General features: G+C 54.4%; 6 protein-coding genes across 6 annotated transcripts; 2 read left to right on the top strand and 4 right to left on the bottom strand.

Annotated features, from left to right (window-relative positions):
- Positions 1–55: 55 nt before the first annotated feature.
- On the bottom strand, positions 56–4,205 carry POSPLADRAFT_1151619 (hypothetical protein; the record flags this gene model as incomplete). Its single annotated transcript, XM_024486555.1, has 9 exons — positions 56–514; positions 577–830; positions 970–1,072; positions 1,170–1,704; positions 1,758–2,017; positions 2,071–2,120; positions 3,351–3,524; positions 3,575–3,913; positions 3,974–4,205. 9 exons carry the CDS (start codon positions 4,203–4,205, stop codon positions 56–58), a joined length of 2,406 nt encoding a protein of 801 aa, XP_024335618.1.
- Positions 4,206–5,481: 1,276 nt separating this feature from the next.
- On the bottom strand, positions 5,482–7,305 carry POSPLADRAFT_1059916 (hypothetical protein; the record flags this gene model as incomplete). The annotated part of the gene is made up of 2 exons (XM_024481206.1): positions 5,482–6,312; positions 6,370–7,305. 2 exons carry the CDS (start codon positions 7,303–7,305, stop codon positions 5,482–5,484), a joined length of 1,767 nt encoding a protein of 588 aa, XP_024335617.1.
- A 441-nt stretch (positions 7,306–7,746) lies between these two features.
- Positions 7,747–9,565, top strand: POSPLADRAFT_1059915 (hypothetical protein; the record flags this gene model as incomplete). The annotated part of the gene is made up of 6 exons (XM_024481205.1): positions 7,747–7,805; positions 7,859–8,112; positions 8,172–8,357; positions 8,421–8,428; positions 8,496–9,036; positions 9,102–9,565. The coding sequence occupies 6 exons, from the start codon at positions 7,747–7,749 to the stop codon at positions 9,563–9,565; spliced, it is 1,512 nt and encodes a 503-aa protein (XP_024335616.1).
- A 1,300-nt stretch (positions 9,566–10,865) lies between these two features.
- Positions 10,866–12,596, top strand: POSPLADRAFT_1075740 (hypothetical protein; the record flags this gene model as incomplete). Its single annotated transcript, XM_024482849.1, has 6 exons — positions 10,866–11,403; positions 11,461–11,551; positions 11,611–11,887; positions 11,947–12,186; positions 12,242–12,283; positions 12,352–12,596. Exons 1-6 carry the CDS (start codon positions 10,937–10,939, stop codon positions 12,594–12,596), a joined length of 1,362 nt encoding a protein of 453 aa, XP_024335615.1. The 5' UTR covers positions 10,866–10,936.
- Positions 12,597–13,402: 806 nt separating this feature from the next.
- On the bottom strand, positions 13,403–14,404 carry POSPLADRAFT_1152083 (hypothetical protein; the record flags this gene model as incomplete). The annotated part of the gene is made up of 3 exons (XM_024486618.1): positions 13,403–13,865; positions 13,946–14,130; positions 14,195–14,404. 3 exons carry the CDS (start codon positions 14,402–14,404, stop codon positions 13,403–13,405), a joined length of 858 nt encoding a protein of 285 aa, XP_024335614.1.
- A 1,391-nt stretch (positions 14,405–15,795) lies between these two features.
- POSPLADRAFT_1151541 (hypothetical protein) lies at positions 15,796–16,794 on the bottom strand (the record flags this gene model as incomplete). The annotated part of the gene is made up of 3 exons (XM_024486544.1): positions 15,796–16,261; positions 16,310–16,530; positions 16,576–16,794. The coding sequence occupies 3 exons, from the start codon at positions 16,792–16,794 to the stop codon at positions 15,796–15,798; spliced, it is 906 nt and encodes a 301-aa protein (XP_024335613.1).
- Between the last annotated feature and the right edge of the window lie 857 nt (positions 16,795–17,651).

Below are 17,651 nucleotides of genomic sequence, written 5' to 3'. Positions count from 1 at the left end.
CTTCGAGAACATTTGTTGATATGATGAAAATGTCCGGGCGCTCACGGCGTCATCATCAAAGCAGACCGACCTTCCTCCAATACGCAAGCCACCTTTTGACGTCCTCCTCTCCCAGCTGACGGATGGTGTGATCCGCGAGCGTCGGTGATCTCGCGACAGCCTGCTCAATCGAGAGGGCTGGCATGCCCATCGCCATCCGCGCGATATCCAGCTTACCCGCCACACCCCGGAAGAACGGCAGCAACTGTAGCGTGCGTAGGTCTCGATTGTTGTCCTGTTCTGTGTTGCCCAGACCGTCCCGCTTGTCCACCTGATATGCCTGCTCCAGCTTAGCCAGCCACTCCGAGTATGGCACGAGTGGGACGGCGAGCTCGGATGCGACGGCGCTCGCGAGAATGTGCCACGGGACCGGGCGTGGGTGCACGAGATGCACGGTGCGTGTTGTATTTGAGGCGTGGTGGCTGAAGTCGACAATCGCCCCTGCCGCGATCTCGGCCGGGACCCAATTCACACCCTAGGAAATTGGGTGGTCCAGTCAAGTATGTTGGGCTGGGATGTCAGGCAACTCGACCGCACCTTGTCGTCGTCTGGGAAACATCCCAGTCTCAGTGCGCTCTGTACGAGGGTGGGGAACCACTCGTGCACGTTCCACGCGCCGTCCAGGCCACCGCAAACCTGTCCCACGCGGACCACCAACGCGTTGAGAGAAGTCTTGGATGCTGCTGTATAAAGGATCTGTTCGGAGACCCATTTGGACTCTGCATAGCCTGTGCCGGCCGCGAGATTGGGCTCAATCGGTCCTTCTGTGAATACCACATCGCCGGGCGAATCTTAAAGAAGTCAGCCTGCGGAGTACAACGTGCAATGTCACGGACGAACTTCTCAAAACACCGATGGAACTCTCAAACAGCACTCGTGGCGGTTGGGGCAATAGCGAGGTCAGCGCAAAATCCACCAACTGCCGCACACCTGCGACGTTAACCTCGAACGACTCCAGTTTGGTCACGAAGTCGACACGCCACGCTGAATGCAGATCAGTTAGTCGATGCGATAGCTCAATATTGCTGAATATCTACCGTTGTGTATGATATGTGTGACAGATTTGTGCAACTGTCCACAAATACTTATCAGTGCTCAGGGTAATCAACCCCGATATCGAAGACACACACCTCTTCGTACGCGCTCTTCTCAAGGCCCCAATGTTCTGCTGTCAGGCTTCCCTCAAGAAGCATTACCTTCTCCGAATCCACTATGCCTGCGTCGAGTCCACGGTCGACCAAGGCCGACTTCTGTCTCTCGCGCAAATGCGTCTGCGTCTTGGCTGGCCTGTTGAATGCATACACCCGCCCGACCTTCGGGTCGGCCACGAGCAAAGCAAGCAGATGGCATCCTAGACTACCCGTCGTCCCTGTCACGAAGACTGCATCTCGCTCAGGCTGTGATGGAAGCAGCGTTTGAGGCCGGGCGGGGAAGTCAGCGGCGTATTTCGCCAGCATAGCTCGCATGGACATGATACGAGCAGATGCTGTGGTCCCAGCAGTTGCCGAGTCATGCGTTCCCTGAGCGACGGAGGAGGCGAATGCAGCCAGACTAGATATGGTCGGATGATCGTAAACAAAGCTGTCGCCGATCCTGCGTGTGTCGATCTTTGTTGTCTCACGGAGGGCACGGAGGATGATGTTGCGGATGTATGTAGCCTGCAGGCTGATATTTATTCAGGTTTGAAATGCATGCCGTAGTGCAGATTGTTGACACACCTGTCGCATCCGTGCTGGAACACATCGACACTGTCCGCCACCGCATGCGTCATCACTTTGCCTACGACCGTACGGACGTATTCGGTGGTGGCTGGCAGCGCCCAGTCGGTCGGAGGCTGTATAGAAGACTGTGCGCTCGCATTGACGGTGTCGTAGAGATCAGCTATCTCATCCTCATAGTCTTGGATGATAGCGCTTCGTCGAATGCTATGCTTGGCGGTATACGAGAACGGCTTCGTTGATCTAGTGACCAAAATCATCTATATGTGTAGTGTCGGCGAAGTCATTTCATAAACAAAAGCCACTCGCGTACCTCCTTGAACAACCTCGAATGTTGGGGTGCGAATTTGTTCATCTTCTCGACTGTGGGCCTGATGCAATGCTTTCAACGTCCTGCCCGGCAACATACTAGTGTGCAATTTTACCATATTCTGTTCCTGAAATCCGACAGTTTCCCCTCGTGCGATGGATCGAATACATGGTCGGCTTTAGGATCGATCAGCACCCCCACTTGAAAGCGACCACGGCCAAACATTAAGGATGCCGAAACATGAGGGTCCGAATTCATGATCGCCTCTATAGAGCGCAGGATAAGTCAATTTACCAAATTACTGTGTTTATAGATGCACCCAGAGGGCCCGGATTGGTCTGCGAAATCATAAGCATCTGGGCTGGCGTGCACATACAAATATCTACCTTCTCTCCGGTACTATGTATAATCTGGTCATCAACACGTCCGATGACCTTCCAATAACCTGATTTCGTCGGATGCTCTACGAAAAGATCAGATGTAGCATAGCCGTCAACCCCGTCGACTTTGGTATTCACGACACTCAGGCACCCATATTCGTTCGCCTTGAGGGTGTGGGTGCATGTGAACCTCATTAGCGTCAATTACAAGGGAAGTAAAAAATGACACATACGAGCATGACAAGCTCGAAGGCCCCCTCGCCTGATGGTATCATCTTTGGAGATCTGTGGCGCGGGAATTTTAAATACTCCCAATCGCGACCAACCTCCGCTAGGAAGCGTGTCACTGAAGGCATGCTGGACCGTGGTGTGAGTAAGCGTACCAGGCAACATCGGAGACATGGGTCCAGATTCTGTGCTGGAAACTCTACAGTGAGTGACTGCGCCAGTGCATACAGGCGAACAATCTATACTCACGCGCCGTACATAGTGAAAAGAGTGACCCCTTGCGCGGCAAGGTGATCGCCGATATCCCGGTTGAGCGGAGAGCCGCCGGACAGCTGTGATTGTCGTCACTTTTGCATGAATCATAAAGAGTGGGTTTTAGCAAGTCCTCACGATTCCCTCCCGAGTGGCGAGGAACTTGACGTAGTCTGGATTGCGCGACCAGGCCTTTTTGATACTAATTATGAACGCTGACAGCATTTGAATGCGATAAGTGTGTACCTCGACCATGGAAGGAACGGCTAGTATGAGATCACTGCTAGTAGCCTTGGCCATTTCTAGGACATTCTCCGGCGTAGATACCAGCACAGGTGATCGCGGTGAAAACACGCCGAGAATCCAACCACAGGCAGTCTATTCAACCCCAAGATCAGACGCTTTTGCGCGATAATGGCACACTACCGTCACTTGCAGTATAAGCAGCGAATATCATTCCCATAGCGTGGAACATCGGCATGGCATGCACAGAGATGATGTGGCCGGCCAAATCGCGTTCGCTCCAGCTTATGGAGCTGACCCTTTCAAGGAGGCAGCGAGTTGTAAGCGTGATTGGTTTCGGGAACGCAGTAGAACCTGCGAAATCCTTGTCAAACGACAATTTCTAAGTGCCCAGTAGTACAAACCAGACGAGTGCAAGATCACAGCAGGTTCCTTGGCACCCTTGTATTCGTACGGAACGTCTTCGCGGGATGGACTCTGAGAGACAGGCAGATAGAGTTCCTCAAAACCGAGCATCGTTGACGTCTCGGGCACAGTTGCCTCAGAATACTGCGTCTTCAAGATATCCAGTGATTCTTTGCAGAGACCATGCATGGAGGGTTCATCTCCGACCAGCAGATGTTTAGCACCAACTTTGTTGAGCAGATGTGCCACCGCCGCAGGAGAGTTGCGCGAAGAGATCAAGAAAGCCGTGCAATTGGCCCGCATGATAGCCATTGTCGTCGTCGCATACGGAACAGAGTCTGTTCAACGTGCGATATTGCGCATCAGCAGCGTTTATATCCCATATACAGAACTCTCACCTGAGTTGGACAAGATAGCCACAACCGGCGCTTTGGTCATACCAGGCTGCCAGTGCGCACGGTCTCTGATGATCTTGACACCGGTGTAGACCGCTCTCAAGACTTCAGGCCAGCAGAGTTTGTGAACGCTGCCATCTTCCTTTGCGAAGACGAACAGAGGATGGTCAGGACTGTGCTCCGCGTGCCACTCGTACAGCTCAGGGAGAGCCAGGGAGCCATCCAGCGGAGGCATTTTGAAGGTGCCACATGATTTTCCGTGGATCTGAGGGACAGGAGGAAGGACAAAGCGATTGGGGGAAGACATAAGATGTTAGTCTGGCCGATGTGAGTGTGTAGAGAGCTTGACAGCCTGCAAAGTGCCCTCTTGGTCTTATCTAACACAATTTCTACACGAAGTTAGGTTCTGTCTTGCAAGGCGCGCAAGGCACGCAAGGCACAATACGAGCAGGAAATCTTATCGGAAGGCAGTCATGACGGCGAAGATCACGAAAACTTGGTTTCAAATGACGAGGAATCGCCACGCCTGCTGCCTTCGCCTCTCTTCAGGATGTTTGTCCATGGCCTCCCTATAAGTGAAGATGAAGACGTTGAGTATTAATAATTCAAGTCTACAGATGAACATCAGCCACGAGCACGTAAGCAGGTACGTAGGATCTAGTCTCCTCTAGGCAGCCACAAATGCCAGAGCGCCCTTTCTGAGTGATTGGAGGATGGCCGCTCTAAGTGCGCTTCAAAACGCGCTCCCCAGAAAGACACCATTTTGAGCATACCGGCCCTTGCCGGTTGATGGCCGAGCCATGCCGGCTGGCCGGGACAATCTCGAGACTCGTCGGCTCTGCCGCTCTCTGGTACCAGCAACCTCTCTGCCAGTGAGGTTCTCCTCGCTGCTATTACGGCTCTCAACGTCGCGCGAGGAGGGTGGACAATGAGAGTTATAAGTGTTCCTAAGTGAGCAGGTGTATTTTTTGTGCTCCCCATCGCTGGGTCAGACTCGACTGTCTCAGACTCTCAACTTGCGGAAATTCAAGATGCAACTGCTAGACTGAACAATACATGGTGTAGAAGTTTCCACTCCGAGCCTTCGGAGGATGCAATGCGATGGGTCCGCGTTGTGTACATAGATCACGACGGCGGAGATTAACCTGCTTACCTAAGGCAAAATCGCGTCTTACTGTCTCAACCCCGCTTGAACCAGACTAGTAGGATCCTTATCGAGATCTGATTCTGAACCCAGCGCAGCCAGCAACCTCAGGAAATGGCATTCATCGCACGATGCCGTCACCCGCGCCAGAGCCTTGTCGGGGCAGTCATCTCCCAATATATTGTATCCGTCCCCTTACAAGATGCTCATATAGTAAATACAACAGCCAGGTATGACGCGAGGAAATTATCCGCTCTGCGGTGATTCACAAGTACGCATGCCTATACCTGCGCCAAGCAATGGCGCCGAATGGTGCTACAGGAACGGCGGTCTGTGTTACTGAATTAATAGATATGACCAAGTCTGTTTATAGCTTCCGCTGTGCGAACGACGATATCATGTCAATCATCCGCTTGATGTACGGATCCATGACGCCAGCGCTTGCCCACCGCCGGTTGTACGTGAAATTGTAATTCAACCTCCCGTTGAATGTCCAGAGGTGAGCGATTACGATCGCGGGGTTGCACTTCTGGTTGATTGTTAAGTCCTGAACATGGATCTTACCGCTACCTCGGGATTGCGCATGCGCCACAACGTCTGCTCCTTTGCTAACCGGCGCGACTGCCGGTAAGGACGACGGAATCAGCTTGTTCAGGTTGCCAGTGCTGCTAAACAATGGCAGGAACGGGATCGCATCGAGGTCTGAGGGGGAGCGAGCGAGTGCGTCGATTGCCTTTTGACAATCGACCAGGTAGTGCCGGATGAGATGCCAGAAGTGTTGTGAGTCGACAACATTTGCATGGCCATCCTTATACTGCCTCGCTACTTCAAGGATAGCGTCCTCGAGGTCACCGTGTTTCGTGTCGAGGAGGTTGGTCGACGGCGCATGGACAAAGATGGGATAATGGGACATGCGGACGGCGACTCCGCGCTTGTCGCTACGTGCACGCGACCACAGGTCGATCGGTACATGTATTTTCATGACGCCACCCTGAGGGACGGGACGGCCGACACGCTGGAGCTCCTGGATCGTCGCAATGACCATAACGGACGCGACAAATTGCGTCACGGTCACGTGGTGCTTCTTGCACGCGTCCACGATCGCACGCGTCTCCTCCGTCGACCACGAGTGCCGCGCCGAATACGCCTCGATCTCATTCCCCTTCAACGTGCCGTCGGGAAAGATACCATTAATAAGCTTCACGAGTGACAAATTGTCAGATTCTAGCCGCTACTCATACGTCAACGGGCTTACCTCGCCTTCACCTCCTGCCATCAGTTCTTTGTATGCCTGCCTTCCTTTACACTTCTCTTCCTTTGACGATGCTTCCGGCTCCGGGAGGAGCCTTTCACATGGCTCTGGCAGTGTCGGGTTGGGATCGGCAAAGTATTCATCCAGCTCGGCCTCCGCGCGCCCAGGATTGGCGAGTAGCTCCATGAACTCCCCCACGACATCGAACATGCCTAAACCGTCCACCGTGAAGTGAGTGGACTGAAAGCCCATCGCATACTGACTGCCTGTCCCAGACCCTGACGGCGACCGGATCCACACTGCACTGTAGAGCTTATGACGGGGATCAATAGCATCTACGAGCGCGACGCCGCGCCAGCGAGCTTCTAACGCGTCAATCGCCGCTTGCCGGTCGTCTGCATCGCGGAACTTGAGGTGCATTCGCGACTCGATAAGCGCATGCGCTTTCGTGAGAGGAGGTAGGTACACAAACGACGGCCCAGCGGGTGTCGTCTGAACGCGAGCCGCGAGAAGCGGGTGTCGCACACGGAGAGCAGCCCAGGTAAGCACGATCTGCTCTGTCCTAATCGGAGGCAAATCTTCTGTGCTGATTGCGGCGATGGTGAACGGGTCCGCGCACCCGCGATATCCGCGAACGCTGACGAAGTACCGCTCCTGGAGGCCAAATGGACGAGTGACGACCTGGCTGGGCTCGGGTGGTCGTCCCACCTTCGACTTTGGGACGATGAGTGCCGGCTCTACTCCCACGCGTTCAGAGAAGACCTCAGTCTGATAGTTACGTGTATGCAGATCTCGGACGGCGCGTCCAGCACACCGAGCGTGAAGCTGCGTACGCCGCAGGGCTGCCGATCTTCCAATACAGGACGAGGAAGCAAGCGTCCCCTGGAGGCCCGCGGGTATACTATGAGAACGAAAAGCAGCAAGGACGGGACCAGACATCTCTGGAGGTGTCGAACGTCGAACGCAGATACCAGGTGAGTTTCGCTACCTACCGAGTTTCACTGCACGCCAATATATCTGTCTGTGATGTATTTCCGTGATATCGCACGGCCTCAAGATGGCTAGTGACAGCCTATTTTGACGTCCTCCGCTGGAAAGCCGGGCGTTCACTCTATGCGCGCGTCAGGTTGTAGCGCGGCTCCAAAGCGCCTGCAACGGGCATCACGTCCTGAACATCGTTGATGGCATCTACAATAAACAGATGTGATGCAAATGATCCGACAGTGTCGCGAAAACTTGAGGAACAGGGCAACCACCGCGAATTTGCACTCTCCGGAAATTGCAGGCACGAGGGTTGCAAGGGAACTCAAGAAGGGCGCAAAAGGCCAGAATCCTCGTGAGCCTCTGAGGATCCACCCCCCGACTACGACACTGAACATTATGCAGCCCGAACGAGACTTTGTTGAGTTTGAAGCCGATGACAAGGAGAATCCTCGCAGGTGCTACACTGCTTTTTTGTTCTCACTTTCAAAGCTCAGTCTGTCCCTTGTAGGTGGCACCCGCTTCTCAAGGGTTTCATCATTGTCTGGATATGCTTCAACGCATTGACCGTCACTTGCTATGCATCTACCTACTTGGATGCCGTTCCCTATATCCAAGAGCTTTTCCACATTGGTTCCACGGTCGCTAAACTGGGCTTCACGTTCTACGCCGGGGCATGCGGTTTGGGGCCATTGTTCTTAGCCCCACTCTGTGAACTCTACGGACGCAAATGGGTGTACGTAGGCAGTGCTCTAGGCTGGACAGGTGAGAACTCCTACTGCGAGAACGGGCGTAGACTTATCAACATACCTCCATTCCGTTAGCATTCCAAGTCGGCGCTGCGTGTGCCGAGAACACGGCTACGATCCTGATCTGCCGCTTCTTCGCGGCCCTTCTCGGGACTGCGTCCTTCTCCAATGCCGCAGGATCAATCCACGATCTCAGCGTCCCAGGCCTATTCCAGTCCTCCGCGACCATGCTGTTCTGTATGGCATTGTTTATGGGGCCAGGTCCGTACCGCCGCTCTGCACCCGCATCTGCCGCTCGCTAACGCGCCGCGACTCCCGCTGCAGTGATTGGGGTGAGCCGTGGATCCGCGCATCTCTTCTAGTTCTCCCGAGGATATTCCTGACCTTCACATTCCCCAGCCTATCGTATCTGGGTACATCGTGGAGAACACGACCTGGCGTTGGATCTTCTATGCTGCGATCATTGCGGGCGGTGTGGAGACCGTAGTTTTTGCGGTGCTGCCCGAAACGCACCATGGCATCATCCTCATGCGCAAGGCGGCCCGCCTGCGGAAGCAGCACCCTGCGCGTGATGTCCGCTCTGCATTCGAGCTCGAGCGGCCCAGCGTCGCGCAAGCGCTGCGTATAACCGCGACGCGCGCAGGGAGCATGCTCGTGAGCGATCCGATCATCCTTGCGATTTCGCTTTGGCAGACGACCGTGTTCGGTATCATCTACCTCTTCTTTGACGCGTTCCCGATTGTGTTCGGGGCGCACGGCTTCGGCGTCGGCGCGACGGGCCTGACATTCCTCGGCATCGGTGTCGGGATGCTACTGTATGGCGTGTTCGCCATGACAGCTGGGGAGAGGATCGAAGAATCAGAGTCCCGCAAGAGCGGCACCCGCACCCCCGAGCGGCGTCTCAAGCTAGGCCTGCTTGGAGCCATCATTGTGCCCATCTGTAAGCGGCCCCCGTTTATCAATTGGTCGTAGTCTATGATGGATGTGCTGAACCGAATCTTCTAGCACTCCTGTGGTTTGGATTCACGACGTACACCTCCGTGCCGTACATGGTGCCTATCGTCGCATCAGGCTTCTACGGCTTCGGCTTCCTCGCCGTCAGCCTCAGCACATTCTACTACACCATCGATGCATATACGACGTATGCGGCGTCTGCGTTCGCGGCACAGGCGATGATACGGTCAGTGGTGACGAGTGTGTTCGTGCTATTCGGCACGCAGATGTTCAGCGGGCTGGGACCTCGGTGGGCAACATTCATTCTTGCGATGATAGGTGTAGTGGAGATTGCGTTGCCCATCGTCTTCATGAGGAAGGGCGAGGCGCTGCGCAAGGCGAGTGGCTTCGCGAGCGTCGAAGTCGAGCATGAACACGTGGTTGAAGACAAGGCCTCGAGCGACGAGGAGAAGCAGACAGAGACGCACAGCTTGGACGACGATAAACGGGCGTGGGTGCAGGAACAGGCTCCGTGATTGAACAGAATGTTTGCGATTTACTGTAAGCCTAGATAGACGAAGCGAGATGGCAATGATCGTTTATTCTCCATCAATGATAGGCAACGAGACGAATCAACAAGGCACACACGGGAGGAAGAAAATGAAGTCCTGACATTTCCCTGACAATAAACACGACGATTCCACCTGCCGTTGATGCCCATGTGGGATCTGGACGGAAGCTTCTGAATTGATGGCAATTATCAAGGTGGAAAGTCGCAGCCCGTATCATCAGAACCTCACGACGACAGACAACAGAATGCAAGTGTGCAGGGTCGCCGTATTTGAAACGTCCATAACAACGTACGTTCCTGCCAGGCATATCTTCACCTCCGTTCGTATATGCAATGCGCTTATCCGGACCATGGCGGCCGTGCGAGTGCAACAACCTCGGGGAGCGACCGGACAACGTCCGAGGGCGCGACCACATCCTGATTTGGCATTTGTCATGGAGCAGGCGCTGGGGAGCCGGACGCTTCGAGGGATGCCGATGGCATCTGGCCCGGCAGATCAGGATCGTTAGTACATCTGTGAGGGATCTAGATGCGCCCACGGAGTGAGGATGTTCCGTCGGAGGCAGATTTGTAAATGGCAAATGGCGCCCTTCTCTCGATCTGGTGGGAGGCGCTGGTTGCTGACAAACCACAACAGAACATAGCCGTGCTCCCTCCCGTATGTCTTCTGGCAGCTGTCACCTTCCGAGTCATCTAGCCTCATGATACGTGATGTTTCGGGTGCTGTTATGCAGGCTGGCCATCGCGGACAAGAACTCCATCAAAAGCATTACTAACATCTTTCTCCGGATGGTACTCGGCGACAGCTAGCGGTGTCCTCGTTGCACCACTGGTGTCACGCCGAGGATGTGAAGAAACGGCATGGCGCGATAGCCACGGTGTAAGTACGCAACATCAGGTCTGATAGGGAACCAATGTTCTGACAATCAATTGACACAGCGTCCACGACAGCCGCTATTGGCAACATTGCTAACAACTCCTCTACGTGCAAATGCAGGTGGAGGTCCGCCTGGAAGAGCTCCGAGTGCGGATGTCCAGCAGGCTGCTGTGCAGTACACTGGCCACTGGCAGATTCGAAGGAGTTCTCCGATCGGAGCGCCCGAGCCATCACCGCACCTTTGTGCAAACTCTCTGCGACAGATGAGCGCCATTCCCAGCCGGCCATTCCGCCCAGCGCACCGCCGATCGCCTTGTTCCTCGGCAGAACACCCTCCGCCCCCTCATAATCCCTCCGCGGTTGTTCCCCGCCCCGGCAGGTCTCAAGTATCTAGCACCGTTCCCCCAGCTAGTAGCGTCGTTTCCCCAGTGCCGCTCACATTGCTGCCAAATTTTTGCAATGTCTGACTCCAAACCCCCCAGCAAGCATGAACCTGACTTCGACTCGGAAAAGGAGAGCGGCTCCAAGACGCCGCCACAGGTCGAGGAGGCCCCTCCCCCACCCACACAACAGCTCGACGCGCCTCCAGACGGCGGCGCAGAGGCCTGGATGACCGTCGCAGGAACCTGGTTCCTCGCATTCATCACCTTCGGTGTCGCCACAGTATGGGGTGTATTCCAGGACGCCTATGTCAGCAACTCCACATCGCGCTTCCAAAACGTCTCTGTCTTCAGGCTTGGCTTCGTCGGTGGATGTGCCACGGGTTTCGCATTCCTTGCTGGCCCATTCTCCAACATCCTCGTGTCTAATTTTGGCGTCCACAAGACCGTGCTCGTTGGTGTTATCATGGTTGCCATCTCGTTTGAGCTTGCGTCGATAGCGAAGGAGTACTGGGAACTGTTCCTCTCTCAAGGTCTTATGTTTGGGTAGGCGGAAATATATTTGCATGTGGGTGGGGACGTTGCTCATGATGGTGGTGGTAGTCTTGGTGCATCGCTTGCTTTCATCCCGTCTGCTGGTCTGCCGTCGCAATGGTTTGCTAAGCGCCGCAATCTTGCCACCGCTATTGCTAGTGTAAGTGGCGTCACTGCTTTGTTCTACGTTCTCGTTATTGACGCTCACCCCGTCGTCAGTCAGGCAGTGGGATCAGTGCTGTCATCCTGTCGTCGGTCTGCCAGGCTATCATCGACGCGAGCTCGATTGCGTGGGCACTGCGATTCCTCGGGTTCCTGACACTGGTGTTCGGGCTGGCAGGAGTGTCGCTGATCCGTGTGCGCACTGTGGCGAAGAAGCAAGTCCAATACAAGGTCCTGGATCTGAGCATCCTGAAGGTCCGGGGGTATCCGCTGTACCTCGCGTATGCATTCCTGCAGTTCTTTGGATACTGCACGCCTGTGTTCTTCATTCCCAGTACGTATATGTGTGTGCAGACCCTAGGTCACATGCAGATGCTAAGTGGTTTATGACAGGTTACTGCACGGCAATCGGTCTGAGCCCGACGAAGGCGTCTGGTGTGCTGTCGATCGCGACGGGTCTCAATGCTGTCGGGCGTGTGATGGCTGGCGTGTTCGGGGACATCATCGGCCCGATCAACGTGCTGATCATGTTCAACTCTCTTACGGGTCTGATGTGTATCTTGGTGTGGTACTTTGCCAAGACCTTCGGGGACATGGTCGGGTTTGCGATTCTGTGGGGCTTCTTCTGTGGAGGTGTGTATACACGCACGTGCTCATAGACCAGCCATTGACGTTGATCTGTATACAGCATACTGGGCTCTGTCTGTTCCTGTGTCGGCGAAGATCGTTGGTGAGTACTATCTGCGCGAATAGTTACATCCGTTTATTTTAGCCTTGCTTACTGGTCACTCGCGACAGGTATGCCAAGGCTCGGTTCTGCGGTGGCGCTGCAATTCCTGATGAACGTCATCCCACCTGTCTTCGCCGTCCCGATCGGGTCGCGTATTATCAATGCTACGGCGGCGAGCCACCACGTAGCAGAGGAGTCGCGTACGGCGTACAAGTACTTGATCGTGTTCACCTTCCTGGTGCCTGTCATCGCATCGTTCATGCTCGTGCCCGTCCGGCTGGGTTTCAGCAAGAAGCTCATGGCGAAGGTGTAGAGCGTGTGCAGGTGGTGAGCGGGAGGAGGCGTCCAAGCTGGACGGATCTCGCGGCGCGAATCTTCAATCTAGAGATACGTGACCAACCCGGCAACGATGCTCGCAGCGGCCTGTTATGTTACCGAATATTTAAAACTAATGCCGCTAGACTTTGATACCCGTACGCAATCGATCTGAACACATTTAAGTCAAATTTGTACATTGCATATTCGCGGGGCATAAGTAAGCAGAGCCGCAATCCTAATAATGATCATAGTTTGCAGTGGTGCTCGGCACGCGCCTCACGATTGCGCATTATATCCTACTTGTTTTCCACACCGAACCTCTTAGCGTCCCGCAAAGATCTGGAAATTTCATTGAGGCTCGCCAACTGCAACATCGTCAATTGTGGAACTACCCGGTCCTCAGTAGTCAATCATCTGCGTGGCCTGCTCGACAGCTAGAGGGCGATCGAGAAGATCGTTTGAAGTCATGATGTCATATTTTCTCGATCGGTCCATGTCGAATGCTTCCGTCAGTCCTCTAAAACACACAAGCAGGCTTTGGACAGCCAGAATCATGTCTTGAGTTTTCTTGGTAGTATGAACCACGAATCAATCAGCTTGGACGTACAGATTGCTGCCAGTCTTTCGGTACACAGTATACACCGCTTCATTAGTTCGTTTGTATCAGTCTCCCACATCGTGTCAAAGGCCCAGGAAGCAAGCGCGCCTCAGGTTGCGCCAGCCAGAAGAAACGACTGCAGCATGTACACCTTGACAGATGTGGAGCAACCTGGGCGGCAAGCATATTCGCCACACCTCGTGTCACAGCGAGAAGAGCTCAGAAACAACACCCGTCACAAACTGGTGAAAATCGTCCTTTTCCGGTGCACGTTTCTGGGCCTCCCGCAGCCGGGCACGTTCGCAGACCTCGGTCCCGCATGGACAGCCAGCACCGCTGCCCAGGGCGGCCTCGAGGATCGTCACGCGTCTCAGCAGCACCACCTCTCTCGCCTTCGCCAGCATGACCGCATTGTATAGCCCTAATTGTTTCGCCTCCCAGGGCGACAGCGGATCGTTCCGCATGCAGAGCTCCACATACGCCGGCTTCGGCCACTCATGGACGTCGTGCTTGGCGGCGAGAACGATGCGCCGGACGGGGCTGATGCGCGCGTGTTGCGCCTCGAGCTCCGAGATGGCACGCAGGCGTATCTCGTGGAACATGTACCGTGAGGAGATCGCGAGCAGTGCAGTCCAATCGTCGACCAAAGTCGTGCATTTGTACATCCTGCCGCCCGTAGCTCAGGTCAGCCAGATCCATTTGCCCTTGGCCGCGCAGATCCCCTCAAGGTCTGCGAGCGAACGTACCCGTGGTATAGAAATGAGAGCAAGCAATCCATCTCATGTTCGACGACGTCCGGCACAAAGATCGCGGCGTCTTCTGACTTGCCGTCTTCGCCACGCCTTCCACACAAGATGTCGCGGAATATAATCGAGTCGCGTTGCAGGAAGTATCCGTGTACTTTGTAGATTATGTCGGGTCCATCGCAGGCCTACGCGTTGTCGCCTAACGGTCAGCCGCTTCTTTCATCAGCGACAAGAATGTGAAGAACGCACACCATTCACTCGCAAATATACGTTCCCATCACTAAGAAACCAGTCTGCGCTTTGGACCGGCCTTGGCGGTGTAGGCGTTGGAGAAAACGGCTCGAGGTCAGGCGTCTGAGGCTCGGAGTCGGTCGTGGTCGAGTATTCATCCGACGCAGAGTCATCGACTGATATCGGGCCAAATAGGACGTCACGGTGGTGTACAAGACTTGAGGACATCGATGTTGTTAGTGGGGTGTTTGCCAGAGTACTTGGTACGGACTGCACTGTATGGGCCCTTCGACGTATCGACGGCACAACCATGACTAGTAGCCTCCTAACCTTAATGCCAAGAATGGCGCTGACGCCCAGGGTCATAAGACTAGGCCTACTGTACATATAAGTGAAAAGGTGTACTGGGACAGACAGAACGCAATCACCTCGTGGTGTTCTGTCCATCTCTCCCAGTCATCCAGCCACCGATAGAGCTGAAATTCGACAAGGCAGAACGACGGTAATGGCAGCTTCTGTGACGCTGTGAAGGATCCATTGCCATACATACGACGACTCTTGATCGGTGCTACTAAAATTCTAGTGAGGGCGAAGAGATCTTACATGGCGGAGAGAGGAAGAGAGCCGAACCTCGGTATCGCTGGCTTCATGCTCAACGCTCAGGTCTCTAGCACCGACCACAAAAGAAAGCGGGCAGGCTGCCGACACGAGTATGACGCAGACTGCATGATGCATCCTGCCTGCCTGCGTACACATATACCTGAGTGGCAGCGATTCAGATGGTGTGAACTTGAGCCGACAACAGACCGCGTCGAGGCAAAGCAGTCTCCCTGGCGACAGCGAGCAGCGAGTGCAAGAGCAAAGAACATCAAACACGATCATTTTCAAGTCAGCCCGAGCAGGTGCACTGCTCAGACGTTCGAGGACGGCGAGAGTGCGCGCATCATGGCCGTATATAGGTACCATGTCACGCGTCGCGTGACCATTTCCAAACGAGGTTTGCGTGTCCCAAAGCGTTCTAAAGGTTGCTTGTTTTGGTAACTACTCCTAACGACTTTTGCCCACACCTCCATATACTATCTATAAATATTCACCACCTCTTGAACCAGTATTGAGGTGGATGAAGGGGCCTTTAGTCCCTCAGCCACAATATGTCAGGCTACCCCTGTGCTGCCTATAGAGTCTGTTGTGTACTAATAGTCTTGTAGCATTTACATGGGTTACATCTGGTCAATTGGTTATATTGAAATACAGAAGAACATTGTACGGTACGTGAAAAAGTAGGCTAGGAATAGTGGCTACATTCCGGCAGAACTTAGACGGCTTGCAAACTGGATTCTGAATTATGCCCCTTATGTCGATCCGTGCCTTCAACAAAAGAAAGGCATCAGTCATAAAATTTGTGACCATTAAGCAGACGCTAAAAGGGCACTAAACGGAAAATCGGCATGCCCCAGACGTTACCAGACATTTTAATGGCGGTGGTAGCGCGGGGGATCCAGACGCATGGGATACGACTATCATGCACGATACATTCGACGACCTCGTAGATGACTACATGCTCAACACATGCAACATTTTGTACCTATTACGGACATAGTTCATGTAGAATCCACTAACTAAAGACCGAAGATTTCCTCTACAACATGCTCAGCAAGCTGTTTCTCTTCCTCCGCCGTGGCGCTCTTAGTGACTTCCCGCTGTCGAGCGTGCTCACAGCAGCGGCAACCTTCCTTCCCTTTAGGGCATACGATCTTGCTTACCGGCTGATTCAGGCGTGCGATGCGTTTCAACAGCATCTTCTCTCTGGCCTCTGCCAGCCGGATAGCCGTCGGTAGACCCAGAGCCTCTGCTTCATGGGAGCTCAAGGCCCGGTCGCGCAAGCAGAGTTCCGAATAGGCCGGTTTGAGCCATTGTGGGATGTCGTGCTTCACAGCAAGGACAATGCGCTTGACAGGGACGATGGACGAGTGTTGCAGTTCGATTTCCCTGATAGCACGCGAAAGTATGCCATCGAACATGTATCGCGATGCGATCGAGAGCAACGCGATCCAGTCTCCGACGTACTTCGTGTGGTCGTACATGCTAGGAACAGGATGAGCGGCTGCGCTGCTTTAGAGCGCAGAAGCATACCCTTTATACAAGAACGAGAGCAGACACTCGATCTCGTGATGGCTGACTCCGGGTAGAAGGATCGCGGTTGCTTCTGTCCTCCCTTCCTCGGTTTGCTCCCCGGTGGGACACGTGAACATGTCGCGGAATACCTCCGAGTCACGTACAAAGAAGTATTGGTGCACTTTGTAGACCGTGGCCGGTCTTTTGATCCAGCCGTCGTCAGACTGCCCGGTCAGCGACTGTATCAGTCATGCCCGTCGGCGCACACACCACGACACACATACAGCAACCACACGAAAGAACACGAACTGGTCTTCGAAGAAATACTCCGCGCTCCGTATAATCGGCTCTGACTTGGCCTCCTCCTCCACAGGGGATGTTGGCTCGGCAGCAGGTGACTGAGACTCGGTCGAGTCTTCATCGAGCTCGTCTGACGGAGGAGGCTCAACCCCATCAGGCTCGATGAAATCACGATCCGGGTACCAAGGGAGGGCGAAAGACATCGTACTTACTGGTGCTCAGCAGTACAATGATGGCGGTGATAGATATACTCTACTCCAGATGGTGCGCAGCATTACGTTACACCAGGCCTATCGGGATGCTCAGTCATAGGACCTGCGGCCCTCCACGAGAGAAGAGACGAAGTCTGCCTCATGGCGAGTACCGGCCCAGGCAGGCAAACGATAACTGGTCACAATCGCCCCAAAGACGTTGAGAAGGGGGCAAGATACGTTATCGTGCTAGCAAAAATATGTACAAGGCCTGGCTTTACGAGTACACGTGTCCGACGAGTCGCATTACGGAAAGTCTGAAGCGCGTATGAAAGCTGACGCTTGCCATTTGGAAATCAGCCCTCAAATCTCAGCTTTCAGGTGACTTGTTCTACCTGAGCGCCGACCATATGCAGCGACGCCAACGTCGGAGAAGGGGAAACGGATCGAGACTCACTGAACAATCTTTGCCCTGCAAGCCGCGAAAGAAACATGAGGGGTGTGCTCTGTACACAACGCTAGAGTACCAGCGGACAAGCTTGACGCCCAATCCCTCGCGAGGACATCTGTGCGCCCGTGCGTGCATAGTCCCCACGACTGCTGTCGGTCTGCACGATCTGGTTCATGGCGTCGTCCACAGGTGTAAAATGGTACGAAGCCCAACATCGGTCGAGGGGAGGAGTAATGGTGTGATTTCGACTGTACTGGATCCGACAGCGCGTGCAATTTGTGTGCCAGCGACAGCTATGCAATTTGCGCAGTGCTGGTTGTCAGCGGGCCGCACCGAGGCGGCGCGGTCCCCCTGGCGACGGCGAACAGTGAATGCTAGATGAACGGGTGTCAAGTACGATCATCTTTCAATCGACCCG

The sequence above is a fragment of the Postia placenta genome, assembly GCF_002117355.1.
Source record: "Postia placenta MAD-698-R-SB12 unplaced genomic scaffold POSPLAscaffold_13, whole genome shotgun sequence".
NCBI lineage: Eukaryota > Fungi > Basidiomycota > Agaricomycetes > Polyporales > Adustoporiaceae > Rhodonia > Rhodonia placenta.
Note: the sequence above shows the minus strand (reverse complement) of the source record. Positions and strands in the feature narration are given on the sequence as shown.